Source organism: Protopterus annectens, chromosome 9.part0, assembly GCF_019279795.1.
Source record: "Protopterus annectens isolate FY-2018-M chromosome 9.part0, PAN1.0, whole genome shotgun sequence".
Classification (NCBI taxonomy): Eukaryota; Metazoa; Chordata; order Ceratodontiformes; family Protopteridae; genus Protopterus; species Protopterus annectens.
The window spans coordinates 1,023,058,939-1,023,075,401 of NC_056743.1; the positions used below are offsets into that span (position 1 = coordinate 1,023,058,939).

The 16,463-nt window shown below is 41.3% G+C and overlaps 1 protein-coding gene across 1 annotated transcript in view; it reads right to left on the reverse strand.

Moving 5' to 3' along the window:
- Positions 1 to 1,116: 1,116 nt before the first annotated feature.
- Positions 1,117 to 16,463, reverse strand: part of GPD1 (glycerol-3-phosphate dehydrogenase 1) — a 461,017-nt gene continuing 445,670 nt past the window's right edge. Inside the window, exon 8 of the mRNA XM_044083817.1 lies at positions 1,117 to 5,810. Within this exon, the coding sequence (XP_043939752.1) occupies positions 5,714 to 5,810 (97 nt within the window). The 3' untranslated portion in view covers positions 1,117 to 5,713. The remainder of the gene's footprint in view (positions 5,811 to 16,463) is intronic.

The window sequence follows — 16,463 nt, forward strand, 5'->3', positions numbered from 1 at the left end:
CAAATGGGGAAGTTGTATAAACAGCCTTTGTGCTCATGGGAGTATACTGATTCACCAACCTAAAAAAATCTAAAAAAGACAGCACTTAAAAAAAAAAAAAAAAAAAAACACCTTTCTCCTTTATCCATCTCCCCCTCACGTCTGGTGCTCTGACTCTGCACTTTCACATACTAAAGATAATTCTGTACAGAGAATTCATCAACAATTTAAATTTATTATTCAATGTTCTTGACATTAGTTCAATTCTGTTTACTCCTTCACTTATTTTGTTGATCTCAATTGATGCAACAGTACAAACTTACTGCATACACAAATGTAAGGATGTGACTCGTTTGCATTTTATTTTACCTTGTATTTGCCATCTATTATTAATGTTCAGTTTCTCTTGATTTATAATATGTATTCCCCAGGTTAAGCCTGAAAAAGGTCCATTCAGAGGAGTGCTGTACTCTAATTAAATGAAATAATCTGTGCTCAAACTTAAATTACACAGTTAATCAGAGGATCTTCCTGTCTGGACATTAGCCACTGAAATGCCAAAAGTTATCTGTCCAGTAACACCCTCCAGACCAAAGATGTTGAAGGGTCATCGGCTACCATCACCTGTATTAAATGTGCTGGCTGAAATCGAGGTCCATAATGTGATGAAATCAGTCACCTTCAGAATTAACAACGGGTAGAAGTAAAATTCCAGTCCTTCTACAAAAGGGGGCTATAGTAGTTCATTGCAATTACATTGCAGCGAACACTGGATCATCGACCCTAATTCAGCGAAAATCATTTCAGAAACTCACTGAATTTACCAAGGGGCAAGTATCAAGGGGAAAAAGACAGCAGAACAAAGCTGATTAATCCTGGGTTTAAAAAAAAATCTGCACATTAATACAAAAGTATGTCTAAAAATGTTAGCGCTGGTTATTTAAAGTTTTAAGTGAGTAAAACTCGTCACAGTTGATTCAGTTGCTGTACAACTGTAGTAAGACATTGTACAAAACACTTCTAGTTTCTTACAATCCTGCATCGGTGCAAATATCTTGTGTTGATTACTCTACATTGTGTTGTATGCGAGTACCCTTCACTCTTTAAACATTAAAATAAAACGGAAGAGACAAAATGTGTACTGAAAAAGATTTAATTTTTTCTACACTGGGCTCTTTAAAGACTATCACATGTAAGAATAACAATTTCACAGTGTACTTCAGTAAAATGTATCTTTTCATACAAAAATTAAAAACGTTCACATTAAAATATGAAACTGATTAAAACTGGTGGAAATCAGCAATTAATAGAGATTGTGTTTTTTTTTTTTTTCTAATGCTTTATCCAGATTTTAAAAGGCAACAGGCTATTAGAGCAGCTCACCACTAGCCATAAACAACAAGCAATGATACCACCAGGCTTGGCAGTGCTTGTAATCTAATGCACACTGAATAAAACTGATAATGAAAGGCTTTGTTATGCCATACAAGATATGCAAGGCATGTTGGCTTTTAAACAGAACCTCAAATAATGTATACATTCATGTCACCCAACAGATGTCCATGTCACATTGTACCACTAACGATGATGGGGAATCGGGAAGAAAGTCATTTTCAGCACCACTTAAAAGAAAAGATATATGCACACTAGTAAACATTTTGTCATTCAGCTTGGGGGGACAAGTTTAGGTGCTGTTGTAACAGTGTTTTGTAAGAAAAGTATTGAAAAGAGTGACTGGATCTGTAGCTGTTAATGGTGCAGTGAGTGAAAAGATCCATGTTCTCTACATTGGCATGTGTGCAGCTTTGTCTGTAAGGCGTAGGCAGAGAGTTCCATAGTGAAAATGCTCAGACCTTGTAAGGTGGGGGGTTTGGAGGGAGTATGGTTCCAAAGAGTTAGCATCAGAAACATCCAGGAGGTCTTCCTGGATCAGAGGGAGTAAATGCTCCAAATAATACTGCTAGGGTTGCACTAGTATTGACAAATTAGAGTAGATGGGTACTTCGGCTTCCAGGTAAAGCAGTGACCATGTAAAGACAAGGATCCAACTGAAGAATTAATTACTCTCTCCCTGTAGGCAGGCAGTGGTGTGGAACTACTACTGTTCGAGGACTGTAGGTCAAGTGAGGCAGCACAGAATGCCAGGTCCTGTGCCAACAATACCCAGCTCTCAAATTCTGTGCTGAAGAACCTGCTGGAAATCCAGCTGTGCATGGCTATGAAGTGACTCAAGCTCAAAAGGTTTATGTAAAGCCTTTTAACTGTGAGTCCAGTATATGGTATGTGGCTAAGAGAGAAACTGTGAAGCCCACCAGCAAGGTGAGGAACTTGCCTTCCTGAGGGTCTACAGTGTCAATGGTTGTAAAGTAAGTTTTTATCCCCTTTGAATAATGCCTGCATTCGGCCTCCAGTGATACCTTGCGATATGGTTATGTTACATAATGCATTCTGTAATTTTCTTTACTTAGGTTTGTTTGCATGTGAGCTTCACTACAGAATGTGGTAGTGGCAAGAATCGCAACTTGATGATTGCGCTATTTATAAACTGCATGAATGCTAGGCATTAGGTACTAACATGAGTGTGCCCTCAGTTGCCATACTCCAAGAATATGGGAGAAAAGTAGAAAGGACATCAACATACAGATGGGGCAGATAACTACACCTCCTGCACATAGAGGGGCTTTGAGACCTCTGACCCATGCCTTGGAGAACAAGTCAACATTAGAAAAAGAAATGGAATTATATTTAATGGAAGTTCGGAATATGAAAAATTGTACTTAACAGAAGTTCAGAATATGGCTGGCATTGATAGGGACATAATGGATGGATGGTGAGATGTTTTACATAAAATGTTTATCAACAGTGTTGCTGTACATAATGAAGAGAGAGCATCATAAAATGTTAGTTAGGAAAGTAGCTGAAGAGGATGAAGATGCATTTTAATGAGTAGGAATCTGTAGGTTTTATCTGGAAATGTGACAGCCGAGACTCAGATGGATTATTAATGATCCATGTATCAAGTTTATATGTCTAGATAAATGCAGCATTCCTGTAAGCACTGCCAATACTTGTTTGTTATAAAATACAGGTAGCATATTATGTCTTGATAAAAAGACCATTTGATTTCTCCACACACTGCTGGCTGGGTTTGACCACGCTGAAGATCACAACATAGCTGGGAGGTGAGGGAAGGCTGAAAGGACTGCATCTGTAATTACTATTTTGGTTCTTTGGGGCAGGGGAGTCAAGTAGTTTGGTACATATGAGGCCCCTCAGTGTTGACATAGTACAACATGTCCCAGAGCTCTGCAGTTCAGAAGGCAGCTAGATGCTGACTTAGTGCACATCTGCCTCTCAGCAGAAATGTAGACAGATGAGCCTGCATGGTTTCCTTTGTTACTTGCAGTGCTTCTTATGATGTGCTGTGACTGAGGGAGTGAGGTGGAAAGGTTTAGCCCAAGATAGCTGTCCACTGCTGGTGTAAGACACAGCATTTTTGAGAGAAAAAAAATTGGCACACCAGTGGTACTTCATGTCATAAACAGGGCCATTTGTTACATGATATTGTAAATGATGTAGAAACCACCTTTTAAAACCCATAACTTGCGGCAATATATCTGACTGATGTGATACGGTAGTGGACCAAAGGCACATATTAAGGCAGAGATATGGCTATGCTGTTAACAGTGTGGTACGTAACACGTTCATCATAAAACATGCGGTTAATACTGGTACATACAGTGTAATCAAATTCTGTTTTGGCACATGTGAACTCAAACAAATTAACGTATGAAGCTTTAAAGACTAATAAATCGCACTAACCTCTCAACTAAAAATGCTGTCCCCTTTGCACTGGGCTTGTAAAATGGTAACAGTACTTTTTGAATCACAGACTTCTTCCCTGAGGTCTGATTTAAGTCTTTAAAGGGACCTAGCAATATTTTATAAATATTTTTAAATTTCTGAAATTTGCCTTTAAAATTGCTATTGAGTAAGCATTCTGTTTAGTTATGACACACCCAAACTGCTAATTTTCTAAGAACATTTCCCATGAAGTACTTTTGTTACTAAAGCCATTCTGCACAACACAGTCCACTGTTTGCATGTACTCAAAACAGTAACATACCGGTTGCGCAACACTTAGTTTTGCATTCTGCCTAACAAATAATTATTTAGCACACTCTGAACATTGTCAGTAAAATTAGGAAAAAGAGTTATTAACAGGAAAGTATGTATTAAAAGATTACATGTCGTTTGAGAATACAACATAAGGCCAAAAAATGCACGTCCTCTTGATCACAGGAAGTGTCAGACCCTACCTGTACACTTCAAAATGTCATCCAGTGCTTTAGAGACCCTATCCTTTATAAAGAAAGCTAGTTTTTGATTCATTAGGTATTTCACTTAATGTCTGCACATTAACCATCGATTTACTGTTTGTGTTTCACTGTGCAGATATGTCCATCTGCTAGCAAGATCTACTTTAAATAATCTCTGCAGAGGAGGAAATTGTGCCATGCATCTCTTCCATTTTAATCTTGCTAGTCAGAATAAACTATTTTACTCAAAGTGAGATAATTCATTTAAGTTTTACATCAAATGGCTCATGTAATATTAGTTTCCGTTCTGTATAGAAGGCCAGCACCATATGTGAATGAAGTAGCTTGTTGCACTAAGTAAGACAGCTGAGGCTGGGCTTTACAGTAAACAGGACAATCAGGATATTGCATATTGTTGCAATGCTAATGAATTGTTTGAAAAACTGAAACACTTTTAGGACTTCAGATCACTGAAAGTTCATTAAGCATGATACTACAGTCAATAAAAGCTTTAGACTGAAAAACATAGCCCTCTTATTTCAGTGTATAAACCACAAAGATTTTTGACAAAACAGACAACTTTGCTGAAGTCAGCCTTGTGTTTCTATCAGGATTAAAATAATTGCTTTAGCTGTTGCTGGGCTGCAGAAAAGTTAACTACAACTTTACATTTTCATTGTACAATAACTTGTTTAAACACCTGCCACAAGAAACCATTTGCTAATAGCATTCTGCCTGCTTGGATGAGAGGCCATCCATATGTAGCAGTGAATAGTTCAAATGCATAGGTGGTGGAAAATTAACTGAAGAGGTTAAAATGGCACTTTGCATCACAATGATTTGAATTCCAGTAGTGTGAAGTTGAAGTCCAAAATAAGGCTGACTTATTAGAGCTGCTTTGTATTCATACCACACGCTTTGTGAGGCTGAAGCACGCAGAGTCATTCGTCGATTAGGAACGGGAGGGGGGTTTTCTAGGTGCTGAAGGTTTCCTGTGTGTTGCAGACTGACATTGTACAATAAGTTCTCTCATTCCTGGGGTACTACACAACCCAGATAATTACATCAGACAGTCATGAGTGGTAGAAATTAACATTTTCCCTTGATTGTCTTCACAGTGCAACAGATTTTTAAAACGATGCAAAATAAGAACTATCTTGTGTTCACTAGCAGCTGTGGGCTGTAGCAGCTCATCAAATGTGTTCGCTATCCTTGCTTTGTGTTTCCATGTAGAAGTGCTGAAATGCTGACTTGTAATTGCTGCTTTAGTGGTAATGCTGGACTAAACAGGGAGGTACCTCCCACACACACACATACATACACACGCACACAGTCTCCATCTTAGGCCAGCTGGTTCTGCATCTTCAAAGTGGCTCCATCTAATAGCATTAAATTGAATCCATGCATGATTCCATTTACAAATGTTCAGGGTGGTTCTGGAGACATGTAATGAATTCTCTCACTGGATGACCTTCATAACAGATCTGGTACACTGCTGTGAACAAGGGGAATCTAGAAATAAAAGATGAAAATGTTATACAATACAGTATTCTGACCAAAGGAGATGTCTTACTTATTTTGCTTACTTAGTCTTTGAAATATCTGTCATATTTTAGTTGTTTACTTTCTCTCTCTCTCTCTCTCTCTCTCTCTCTCTCTCTGGGGGTAATGAACTGACAACACTGTTTGAGCATGTGGCTCAATGCACCTTTATTAACTTGCATGCATACTGGATAAAGTACTTAAAACCTAAAAAGTATATGAATATGATGTGTTTTCATCTGTGATATGTTGACTGGCCTATGTTATAACAAAGAAAGGTCTCTGTAACCCAGCCCATCTACATAGTTAAGAAATGAATAAAAAGACAATGTTGCAGTAATAATCAGGAACTCTGTTTTCAGGTTTGGCCAAGAAAGGTTTTTCTGAAGTGTATTCATAATATTTTTTTAATTAGGATACACATGACCATAGCTAGGGGAGGGTGCCAGAGGTGCAAGCTGGGAGGAATGTTAGCAATGAAGCCAAGTTGCCAATTTGTTGGAAGTTGTTGTTGTTGCTGTTTGTCTTTCGGCTTTTCCCGGTTAGGGGTCGCCACAGCGGAACTCCGGTCCACTAATGACTGTCGGTTGTTTTTTATGGTGTTGAGTTGCCAGCCCGACACTCAACCTTCAACGAAGGCATGCCCATTCGACACATCTTTCGAATGCCCACTCGACCGTGGGGAGGACATACAGACTCCACACAGAAGGCACTCCCAACCCAAGCCGAGAATCGAACGGGAGAACCTCTTGCTGTGAGGCAACAACGCTACCGCTGCACCACCGCGTCAAGCATGCCAATCTGTTGGAAGTACAGTTGACATTGTAACTGTGTGTGTGGAGAGGGGGGGGGTTATTGTATCTGTAACATGGAACTCTGTGGTGGGTACAGCCAGCCTTAGGCATAGGTTGGTACTAGACTATCGGCCATAGGGACTATACAAGCCTAGCCATAACAATTCCCTGGCTATTTCTTCCCACACTATTTACTTCCCTGGATCCCAGTCTAGCAGGGCAACTGATGTGATCCTTTCTCCCATCCAATCGTCAAGGTTCCTTTTGAAGAGGGCCAAAGAGGCGGTCTGTTCGAGTCTGTGGAGTCTCTGGGTCAGGAACCTATCCCTCCGGCATGTTTTGTTTATTGTGATGACAAGGTTTAGATCCCTGGAGCATGTGGCTTTGAGGGATTGGGATTTCTTTAAGTGTAGCATGTCCAACAGCTCTGGGTTTGACATGGCCTTGTATGTTAAGCAGAGATCGCCTCTTGAGTAGACGATATGCGACAGAGTATAGCTGGAGTTTAAGGCGGTCAGCATAGTGCATCTGCTTTAGGCCTGTGATTCTTTTAGTGAGGTATTTCTGCGGCCTTTCCAGTTGTTGCAGATGTCTTGAGAAGTACATACCAAATGGGGCATTGCATTCTATAATGGGTCTACTGAGGGATGAGTACAGTGGGACAATGACCTCCTTTTTTCTGGATAAAAAGCCCTTAGTGATAAGGTGTGCCACATAGAAGGGTTTCCTGACTGTTGTGGCACTGTGGTTATTGAAGATGAGACCACTGCCCACCTGTGTCCCCAAGTCTCTTATCACACTTTCGGTGTTTAGTGTACTGCCAACTACGTGATAATTTTCAGGTACATGTTTTTTTCCCAAAGGGGATAACAATACATTTCTTGGCACTGAGCTTGAGCCAATGGCTCTGGCACCAAGCATCTGTTTCTCTAAGGCCCTTTTGTAGAGTATCCACATCATTTTGGGATTCAGTAATGGCTCCCAGTTTGCAGTCATCTGCGAACTTTGTTAGCCAGAGTCCCTTAGTGTTGGCCTGTACTTCAGAGAAGTAGATGCCAAACAAGAGTGAGCAGTCCCAGGACTGAACCCTGAGGTACTCCACTTGTCACTTGTCTGGATTTGGAATCGGCTACTTTTACAGTGTGGGTTCTGTCAGTAAGCCAGTTGGCAACCTAATGAGTGACGTAGGGATTAATGCCCAGCTTAGTAAGTCGATCTATGATTCCAGAGTGGGGGATAGTGTCAAAGGCCTTGGCGAGGTCCAGATAGGCTGTTTGGACTGCCTTACCCTCATCCACTGCTCTGGGGACTGATTCAAAGAAGTCAATCAGGTTCAGGAGACAAGATCGGCCCTTCACGAACCCAAACTGCGTGGGGTCCAGTGTTTGAAGGTTGCCAATGTATTTTTTATAAGTTCCATGATAATACGTTCCATGGCCTTGCAGATCAGGCTCATCAGACTGATGGGGGGCGGCTGTTCCCGGGATCCAAGGTGGATCCCCCCTTGTGGAGTAGATAACTGTAGCTGTGCGGCACTCAGTGAGCACAAAGCCTGAGGTGAGACTATGATTAAACATGACACTTGCGTGAGGTACCAGTTCATTCTGTAGTTCATGTAGTACACAGCCCGGGATATCATCTGGTCCCATGGTTGCTGTATTCTTAGCTTTGGAGAGAGCATTTTTTTACCTGTGTGGCCATTATTACCAGAATTTGGCAATCTTCCGGTATTGAGATGGGCTGTTTAGGGGGTGAGGGGGGGGGTGAAGTTGGCATTGAATTGATCTGCCAGGATATTAGCAATATCCTTGGGATCAGTATATTTAATGCCATTCTGTTGTAGCTCAGAGCAGATCTGAGCATCGCTATTTAGATTCTTGACATATTTATAGAATGCCTTGTGGTTTTCTTTGGAATCTTTGGCAATTTTATTTTCATACCTAGCTTTGGAGGATTTTATGAGGGATCTCAGCTTTTTACTGAGGCTGGTAAGGGATTTTTTTTGCATCCTGGGATTTTCCTCTTTTCTGCAACAGTTTTTTCCTTTTGTTGTAAAGTTTGTTTATGGCAGGGGACCACCAGATTAGCTTTCTTTTTTTGGAAGAGAGTATCTTGGTTCTATTTGGGATGGCATGATTCATGCATGAGTGGATGTGCTCGTACAGTGCCTTAGTGTAGGATTCAGCAGTCGAACTTTTAGTTCCCGTCTGCATGGGTGTCATGAAGTTTGTCACTTCTGACTTGAGTAGCATGAAGTTGGCTTTGGAGAAGTTTTTTATGGAGGTTTCCCTACTTGGGGGTGGGATGTGGATGTTAAGGGTGATTAGCGTATGGTCAGACCTGACCAACGAGGGGGTGACCATAGGTGTGGAGCATCAATTTTCCCATGTTGGTAATGACCAGGTCTAGGATATTGGACCCCCTGGTGGGACTATGGATTAGTTGATCCAGGGCGTTGAAATTTATGAATTCCAAGAACCGTTGGGTAAAGGTGTTGGTACATGAGTAGTTTTCTCAGTTAATGGCAGGGTAGTTGGAATCACCCAGAATTAGGTTGTTTGGTTGTATTTTAATATTTTTCAGTATACATCTGGAGAATTTCAGATGCATTGTGTTGGGCAACTAGCCTGGTGGTGTGAATATCCTTGGTGAATATGGACACTCCTCCACCTTTGGTGTTTCGGTCCTGGTTTGGTGGCTGAAAATTGTGGTAAGAGTTGTAGCCTGGTATTGCAGGGATGCTCTCTGGAGCCTTAACCAGGTCTCAGTTACTGCACAGATATCGATGTTCTCCATTTTTAGGAGTGCCTCGACAGCGTGCATTTTGAGGTTTAGACTTCTAGCATTACCTTCAGAATTTGCATGCTTGTACCTGTTACGGTGGTTTTGTCATTTGAACCTTGCCTAAAAAAGGCACCTAGGGTGCCACTCTAGCAGGGGTGCTTTTCCATTAAACTGGATGGTGTAAATAGACCAGGATGGGGGCACCAGGTGATATGGAGCCTTTTTGCCTTAGGGCACAACTTGACCTAAGGCCGACCCTGGTGTGGGGTATACTAACTATATCTGTAGTAAGGAGCTAGCTGTGTATGTGTTGAAGGGGGGGTGTTACTAGCTGTGTATCTCTAGCAGAGAGCTAGCTGTGTGGTGTGGTTACTAGCTGTATCTGTAGCAAGGAGCTAGCTGTATGGGGGAGAGGTTACTAGCTGTATCTGTAGCAAGCAGCTAGCTTATCTGTCTAGTTTAAGCTTTTTGCAGCAGATCAGAGGCCCTTTTTTCCTCCTCAGCTGGTTGCTTTTCCAAAAAACACCATACTGCAGCCAAATGCAAGGTAAAACAGGCAACTATCAAAAACTAGGTGAGATAAATGCAAAAGCATGCAGTGCCCACAACCTGTTTGTGACTTCAGTGGTCCAATTAAGCAACTTTAAGTAAAAGGTCAGCAAATCTGGGCAACATTTACATCTCAACATTGCATGCCAAGACAATGAAGATGCTGATGACCACTGTGTGTACAAAGTACATGACAAAACGCACAGCACTTGTTGATGTATTTGCCTTATGCCACTACTACTTATGGCCTGCTTTTCCTTCCTGTGTTCCATTTTAATTTATAACAAAACTTACCTGGCTATACACTGAGCATCTCAGCTCACTGTACCCATTTACATGTCTGCTGGCTGACATGTTAGTTGGGGTGGGGGGCTGGCAGTTTAGTGAGGCACTGTTGTGCTGTGCCACTTTGTAGCATAGTGCAGCACTCTGAAATAGGCAGAGGGTTCTGCATCCACTGATGGATGTGATGAGGGAATGAATGCTAATGGATGTAATGGACTTCTGAATCACTTTTTTTTCCAGAGCTGCTTTATTCTCCAATGTTATACACATTTACCATAATATATTAATACAATTAAATTATTATATTATGGCAGTTGACCCCATTCCCCTCCCTTTTTGTTGTCTAGATTGGTCACCATGATTTCTTGTTTTACTGTAACAAAAGGCCAACCCAGAGCCATAATTTACATTCATCTTATTCTGCAGCTCTGTCTAGTGCTCAGACACAGAGATATTTTCTTGAATCAAGCCTTCCATCTGAGGTAATATGAATGCAACAAGATATCTCATTTATATGTGAGAAGTAGAAATGATTAAACCCAGCTTTGTGGCATAAAGAGGTAAAGACTAGACTGACCTAAATTACTGGAATTTTGATTACTGGTTCAGATGCTGAAGAAGCAAGATGGGGAATGGTGGAATTGAGTGACCAAAATCTTTGCACCCACCCTGAAGAAGCAGTTAACTCTGCTGCAATGCTGCAGAGAAAGGTGCACAGCATTCAGCATACTGGCTGGGGATGTGTACTAGGCTAGAACCAGAGATGTGAACCTGCTTCAGCAAATAAAGAAATCATGGTGGAGACAGATTTGTCACACGGACTGTCCTTTCTTTGCAAACTTCCTCTCCAGATGAAGCAATGTGACACTATATTCCTTTAAGAAGGAATCTGACAACTGTGTGGGTAAACGTACTTCAGCTGTGGTATGACTGTCCGAGTGCTCCTTGAAAAAGGAGGTAAGGTATAAGGGGTGGGTACTGGCAAGGTGTAAGTGGTCACACAGTCCATTTGCCTTGCACAGTCCATAATTATGTGAACAGCTGTATAACACTGAATTTAAAAGCGTATATCACGTCCATTTATTTTTCTGCTACAACTTCTTCTATTTAAGGCAGAAATGTACACACTGAGGAAATGCAGCAATTTCCTGCTTCACTGTAACCTGCACTCCCCTCCCCTACCCTTGTACTGTGCTAAGCATTCAACAATGCCTTAAATGCTTCATTACCCAGTAAACCCTTGTGTCCATTATATCCCATGACACCATTCCCATTCTGTAAACTGTTGCACTTGTACATCTCTTACTATGTCAGACATCACCATTTGTTAACTCTAAACTATAACATCTTCCACCAGAAAAGATGGCACTGTGTTCCAAGACATGCTACATAACACTGGCCCTGCTTTTCTAGTCCTGCATTATAACAGTATTTCCAACAAGAATACCATTTCTGAAAACATTATTAAACCAATCTGGTGTCATTACATAGGCTGGTCCTACTGATCTGTGACACGTGGAACGATTTCCAGCTGCTAAGCAGAGTTGCTCTCTTGGTTTGCACTTTTCTTACTACGTGATACTTCGCCATACTTCTCCTTTTGCTTTCTCGTTCCTTGCAACAGATAAGCGCGGTCCTCATTTAATGCAGTACTGTTGTGAGAACACCAGTACCATGACCAGACCCTTATGTTAGGTGTCCTGACATGCTGGGAACCTCTGAGGCTAAACATGACTGCTCTCCCCTTCACGGTTACTATGTGGTTTACAGCAGGACTCACTTCTGCTCTAAAGGACTAGGCCTAGTATCCGCCCTGTCATTTTCTCCTATTTTACTTCTCTGCCTCCCTTTCCCATGTTTTGGTCTTGTGGTCCCTTGGGATCTCTTATATGGATACATACACAGCAGCAGCAGCAGCACAAATGATCATAAACTGTCACCTGCTTCTAACTCCATGAACTGAAGTGAAAGGTATCTTACCATTAGTTGCCGGATGCTGATCTTGTCCACTTTCAATAGTTTCTACTGCTGATTCTCCATTGGTAGTTGTGTTTATATGGTACCAGTGTTTGATAACCAGTCATCTTTGTGTTCCCTGTCCCCCACCCCCCATATTCCCAGTCATTCAGACAGCAGATGTACAGTAACAATATTCTTCCTGTTCATTCCTACTCAGCTGTCCCTCCACCCCACAGCCATGTTTGACTCTCACTGAGGGGCTAAAACATTTCACAGAGCTTGTGTACACTGTACATTCGCATAAGACTGTCACCTGAAATGTGAACTCTACTCCTTTAGAACAACCATTTTCCTTAAGCATTGTTCCTTTGTTGTTTGTAACCTGATGATTTTTTGTCTTTGCATCTGCTCTTACTCTGCCCATTACATCCATTAGTAGTCCTTCCCCTGTCACATCCATCAGTGGATGCTACCCTTATCTGTCATAATGCCTTGTTTGACTCGACTACCATCTATACTTGGTCCAGGGCTGCTTAATGGCTGGTCAGTCTGGCTGTGGGCAGCAGGACACTTTTATTCATGTGTTTCTTCCGAGGGTTATCAGAAAGAGCTCACCAGGAATGCCCCAAAAGGTAAATACTTAACATTACAGAGACACTAAAATGCACCCAGACAAATTACATAGATGTTTACATATTTAACTGCTACACGTGATGTAAAATTAACTGAACGATTGGACAATCACACAATTATAGTCACTTCACTGTACCATGCACATGACAATATACAACATATGGAACATCGCTAAGTAATTCATTTTTATCTCCTATCATTCTGTTAGAAGGCATGGAAATGCTGCTCTTTTAACTCTTGGCTTTCCTGAAAGTTTACTGTATAGTAGGAGGTGTTGTTACTGCCCCTTGGGAAGGATAGCTAGTGGTGGGTACGTGCCCATTTTTTTTTTTAATTAGCAATCATCTGATCACAAGGCTAGATGTGTAAATGAGATGGGTGAAATCCAGCAGCTGCCACAGCTCGTTTGGATTTGCCATGTCTCATCAGAAATATCCAGTCATGTGACACTGTCACGTATAGACATCTATGGATTAGGCTCGTGCACCCGTGTTTGATGATGAGAGGATCCACTCTGAAAACCAGAGACATAACCTCTGCTAGGAAACTGGGCAAGCCAAACCTTTCTGAGAACAAAGCATACAACTGTGTCAGTGTAATATGCTGTGAAGTGTTTTGCAGATGTAAGCCCCCTGCAACTGCCCCCCCCCCAATGTTGGAGCTTTGCTCCACACACCCTTATTTATACTACACATCTACAGAGAAAAATCCCCTCAAATGGGTGAAAAAATGCCTCACAAAACTGCAGTCTTGCAGTACAGATAAGTAAAAAAAAAAAAAAAAAAAAAAAAAAGTCCTGGGAACTGTGTGTTCAGCAAACTGGGATCAGGAAGCTAGTACACCTGCAGTTACCATTCATCAAATGGTAAAACTCCCAATGGGGAGGCATGTAGGCACCCGGCTGTCCTTACTACTTGCAATATAAACTATCAAGGCATCAAAAAATAGTACCTTATGGCACCAGTTACTGTATCTTGTAAGGTGCTTGGAATCCTGTGCATGTTTAGTGGACTTCTTTCACATGGTACCCTTATCCCAGTGTATTACCTTTACCTTAATTCAATAAGGCAACCCTTGACACCAGTGACAGAGTGGAACTAGAGGACATTTTGCTTGGCACTGTACTGGAAGCCACAGGAAAATATATTGGTCAGTGACAAGACTTTGTTTTCAAACCTTTCTGACAAGATTTCTGTTTTTCAAACTTCAGCAGATTTCCTGACTAACTACTGTCAAATCAGTTAATGTATTTAAAATGCATGGGCATATCCAAGTATTTCAAGAATTTCTCCACCCTCCCTTGGCACAGTTTGTCATTTGTCTGTCTACATTCGAACAGCTTGCAAAATCAAAAGTCATCATTTTTGGCACACTGCTCAAAGAAAGTTTCCTACCCTTGCATCAGTTAATACGCCCTTTCCTCTCTCAAAGCTCAATGTGAATATTTGGGTCAGACTTTCTCTCTTGCTTATCTGTCCTTTACTCTGTAGTCCAGCTATGATGGACTTAGATTCTCCACCCTCTAGGTAAATGCCAAGCCTTAAGGAAATGAACTGCCCTGTTCACTCATTTATAGATAGTGCCATATAATAAAAAATAACCTCTTGTAAGAGCAGAATGCCTTACTCTCATTTTTTCAGTAGGACTAAAATGTTTACTTTCTTGCCTAAAAGCCGAGCCCCTCCACAGGCTACTGTTAACTTGATGCACCACCCATACTGGAAGTGATCAAGTCTAGCACTGTCCCTTGATCACCATCATGGTCCATCTTGAAGTGAAGCTAAATGAAGCACCACTTATCAAAGAGTTTGTGTTCTCATTCATTAACCGTCTATTAGCAAGTGACTGCAGAGACTGGATTATCATCATTCCTAACTTTTACTACCAGCAGGGATGGAGGTGGTGATTTGTGAAGCCACTGGGCTGCCAGGTAATCAACAAATGAAGCTGCTTGCAAGGCCGGCATTGCTAAAATGCATATAGGGGCTTGGTGAGCAATACCACTGAGACCTCTGGGGAAGTCCCTTTTTATTCAAGGGATGGAGAGAACAGAGATTCACACTGCTGGTTTCTGTTTGGCTTATTTTTTTAATATGAAACTTTCCTAGGGATACTTCCTTTTGAATGCTGCTGTAATATTTGTAGCAATCTCTAATACTGCATTTAATCAGAAAAAACATTCCTTACATGGTCTTACAAAACATGCTTAAATAAATGAAGACGTATAACAGAAACAAGAACTGTGTACCTATCATGAAAATAGTGTTTGAATTGTGTTCAACATTAACTTTCCATCTCAAGACACACTGCTTGCTGCCAAGATTTTTCCATTCTCCCTACTTTTGCTCCTTGGACCTAACTTTTTGTTCAAGTTAACACTGCCTTAGCGATGCCGGGCTCAACTCACAAGAACTGCATTACTGCAGCACACCTAATAGGCATGGATATACTGTAGTGTTTTTATTGGGTTTTGCCAGATATCGGCCACAGCACCATCTTCAGCCTTTGAAAGAATTTAGTGCCTTTTACCAGTGAAGCTGCTATATCCCATTTCACATACTGTATCAGAAATAGACTACTACCAGCTGGTACTGCTGATAAATTAATATTGGTGTTCAAAGTGCCCACAAGACAGAAGTATGCTTCCTCATACAGGTAGGAAAGCAGAGCAATGCGCACACACACAAAAAAAAAAAAAAAATCAGTACAGGCTGTGGGTGAACCCACCATCAGGTTCTTGTTATATTTGTCTAAGACTTTGACAGATGCACTGCGGCCTTTTTGCTGACGCACTCTGGCGTATGAACACGGTATCCTTTTTCACCATTTGTTGAACGTCTCCCCTGTTGTTTCTGGCATCCATCTCATTGCCTGATCAGTGTCTGTTGCTGTGCTACCCAATGTGAGTGTAACCACTTGTAGAAATGGTACAGGCTTTGCTCTTGCCCATCCAACTATTCTAGCTGGATGCTTGCTCCTGACTACTACACTGCCTAAAACAGACTCAGAACTCTTCAAATTACAATGCAACTCCTGAGCGATCAGGAATTCTTTGGAAAGGTCCTCCACAATGTGACAGTCCTCTCTGACTTACTGGAAGAATCACTACGCCTTGAGGAGAGTGTGAAAATTGAGTATAGCCAAGGATACTGGAAGTCTGAAGGTCAGGCAATGATGTGCAAGCCCCCTCTTCCCAAAAAACAAGAACTCTGGTATCTACCAAAGTTTACTATCATCTACAAAAGGTCACAGAAGTTTGTGTGGCCTCTAAAAAGTCACCTACCAGCATGTGTGGCTTCTAAAAAGCCACCTATCAGCAAAACAGAAGTATGATAGGGACATCTTAAAAAAAAAATGTATTGACTTGAGAAGGATAAAGCAACTGGTCCCCCTCCCTGCTTTGCCAGTGTGTTCTTCAGTATCACATGTATTTGCCTTATTTTGGCTTCACTTTCTTCAATCTCAGTCACAGCCATTAATAGCTTCCATTTTGGAATTATAAATGACATTTTATTTTATTTATTAAAATTTGTTTGCCAGGGTAGAACACAAGTTTAACAGCAGCTGGTGCTCTGTCGTCCTCCTGTATTTTGTTCTTGCTACTTTTGAAGCATGCATG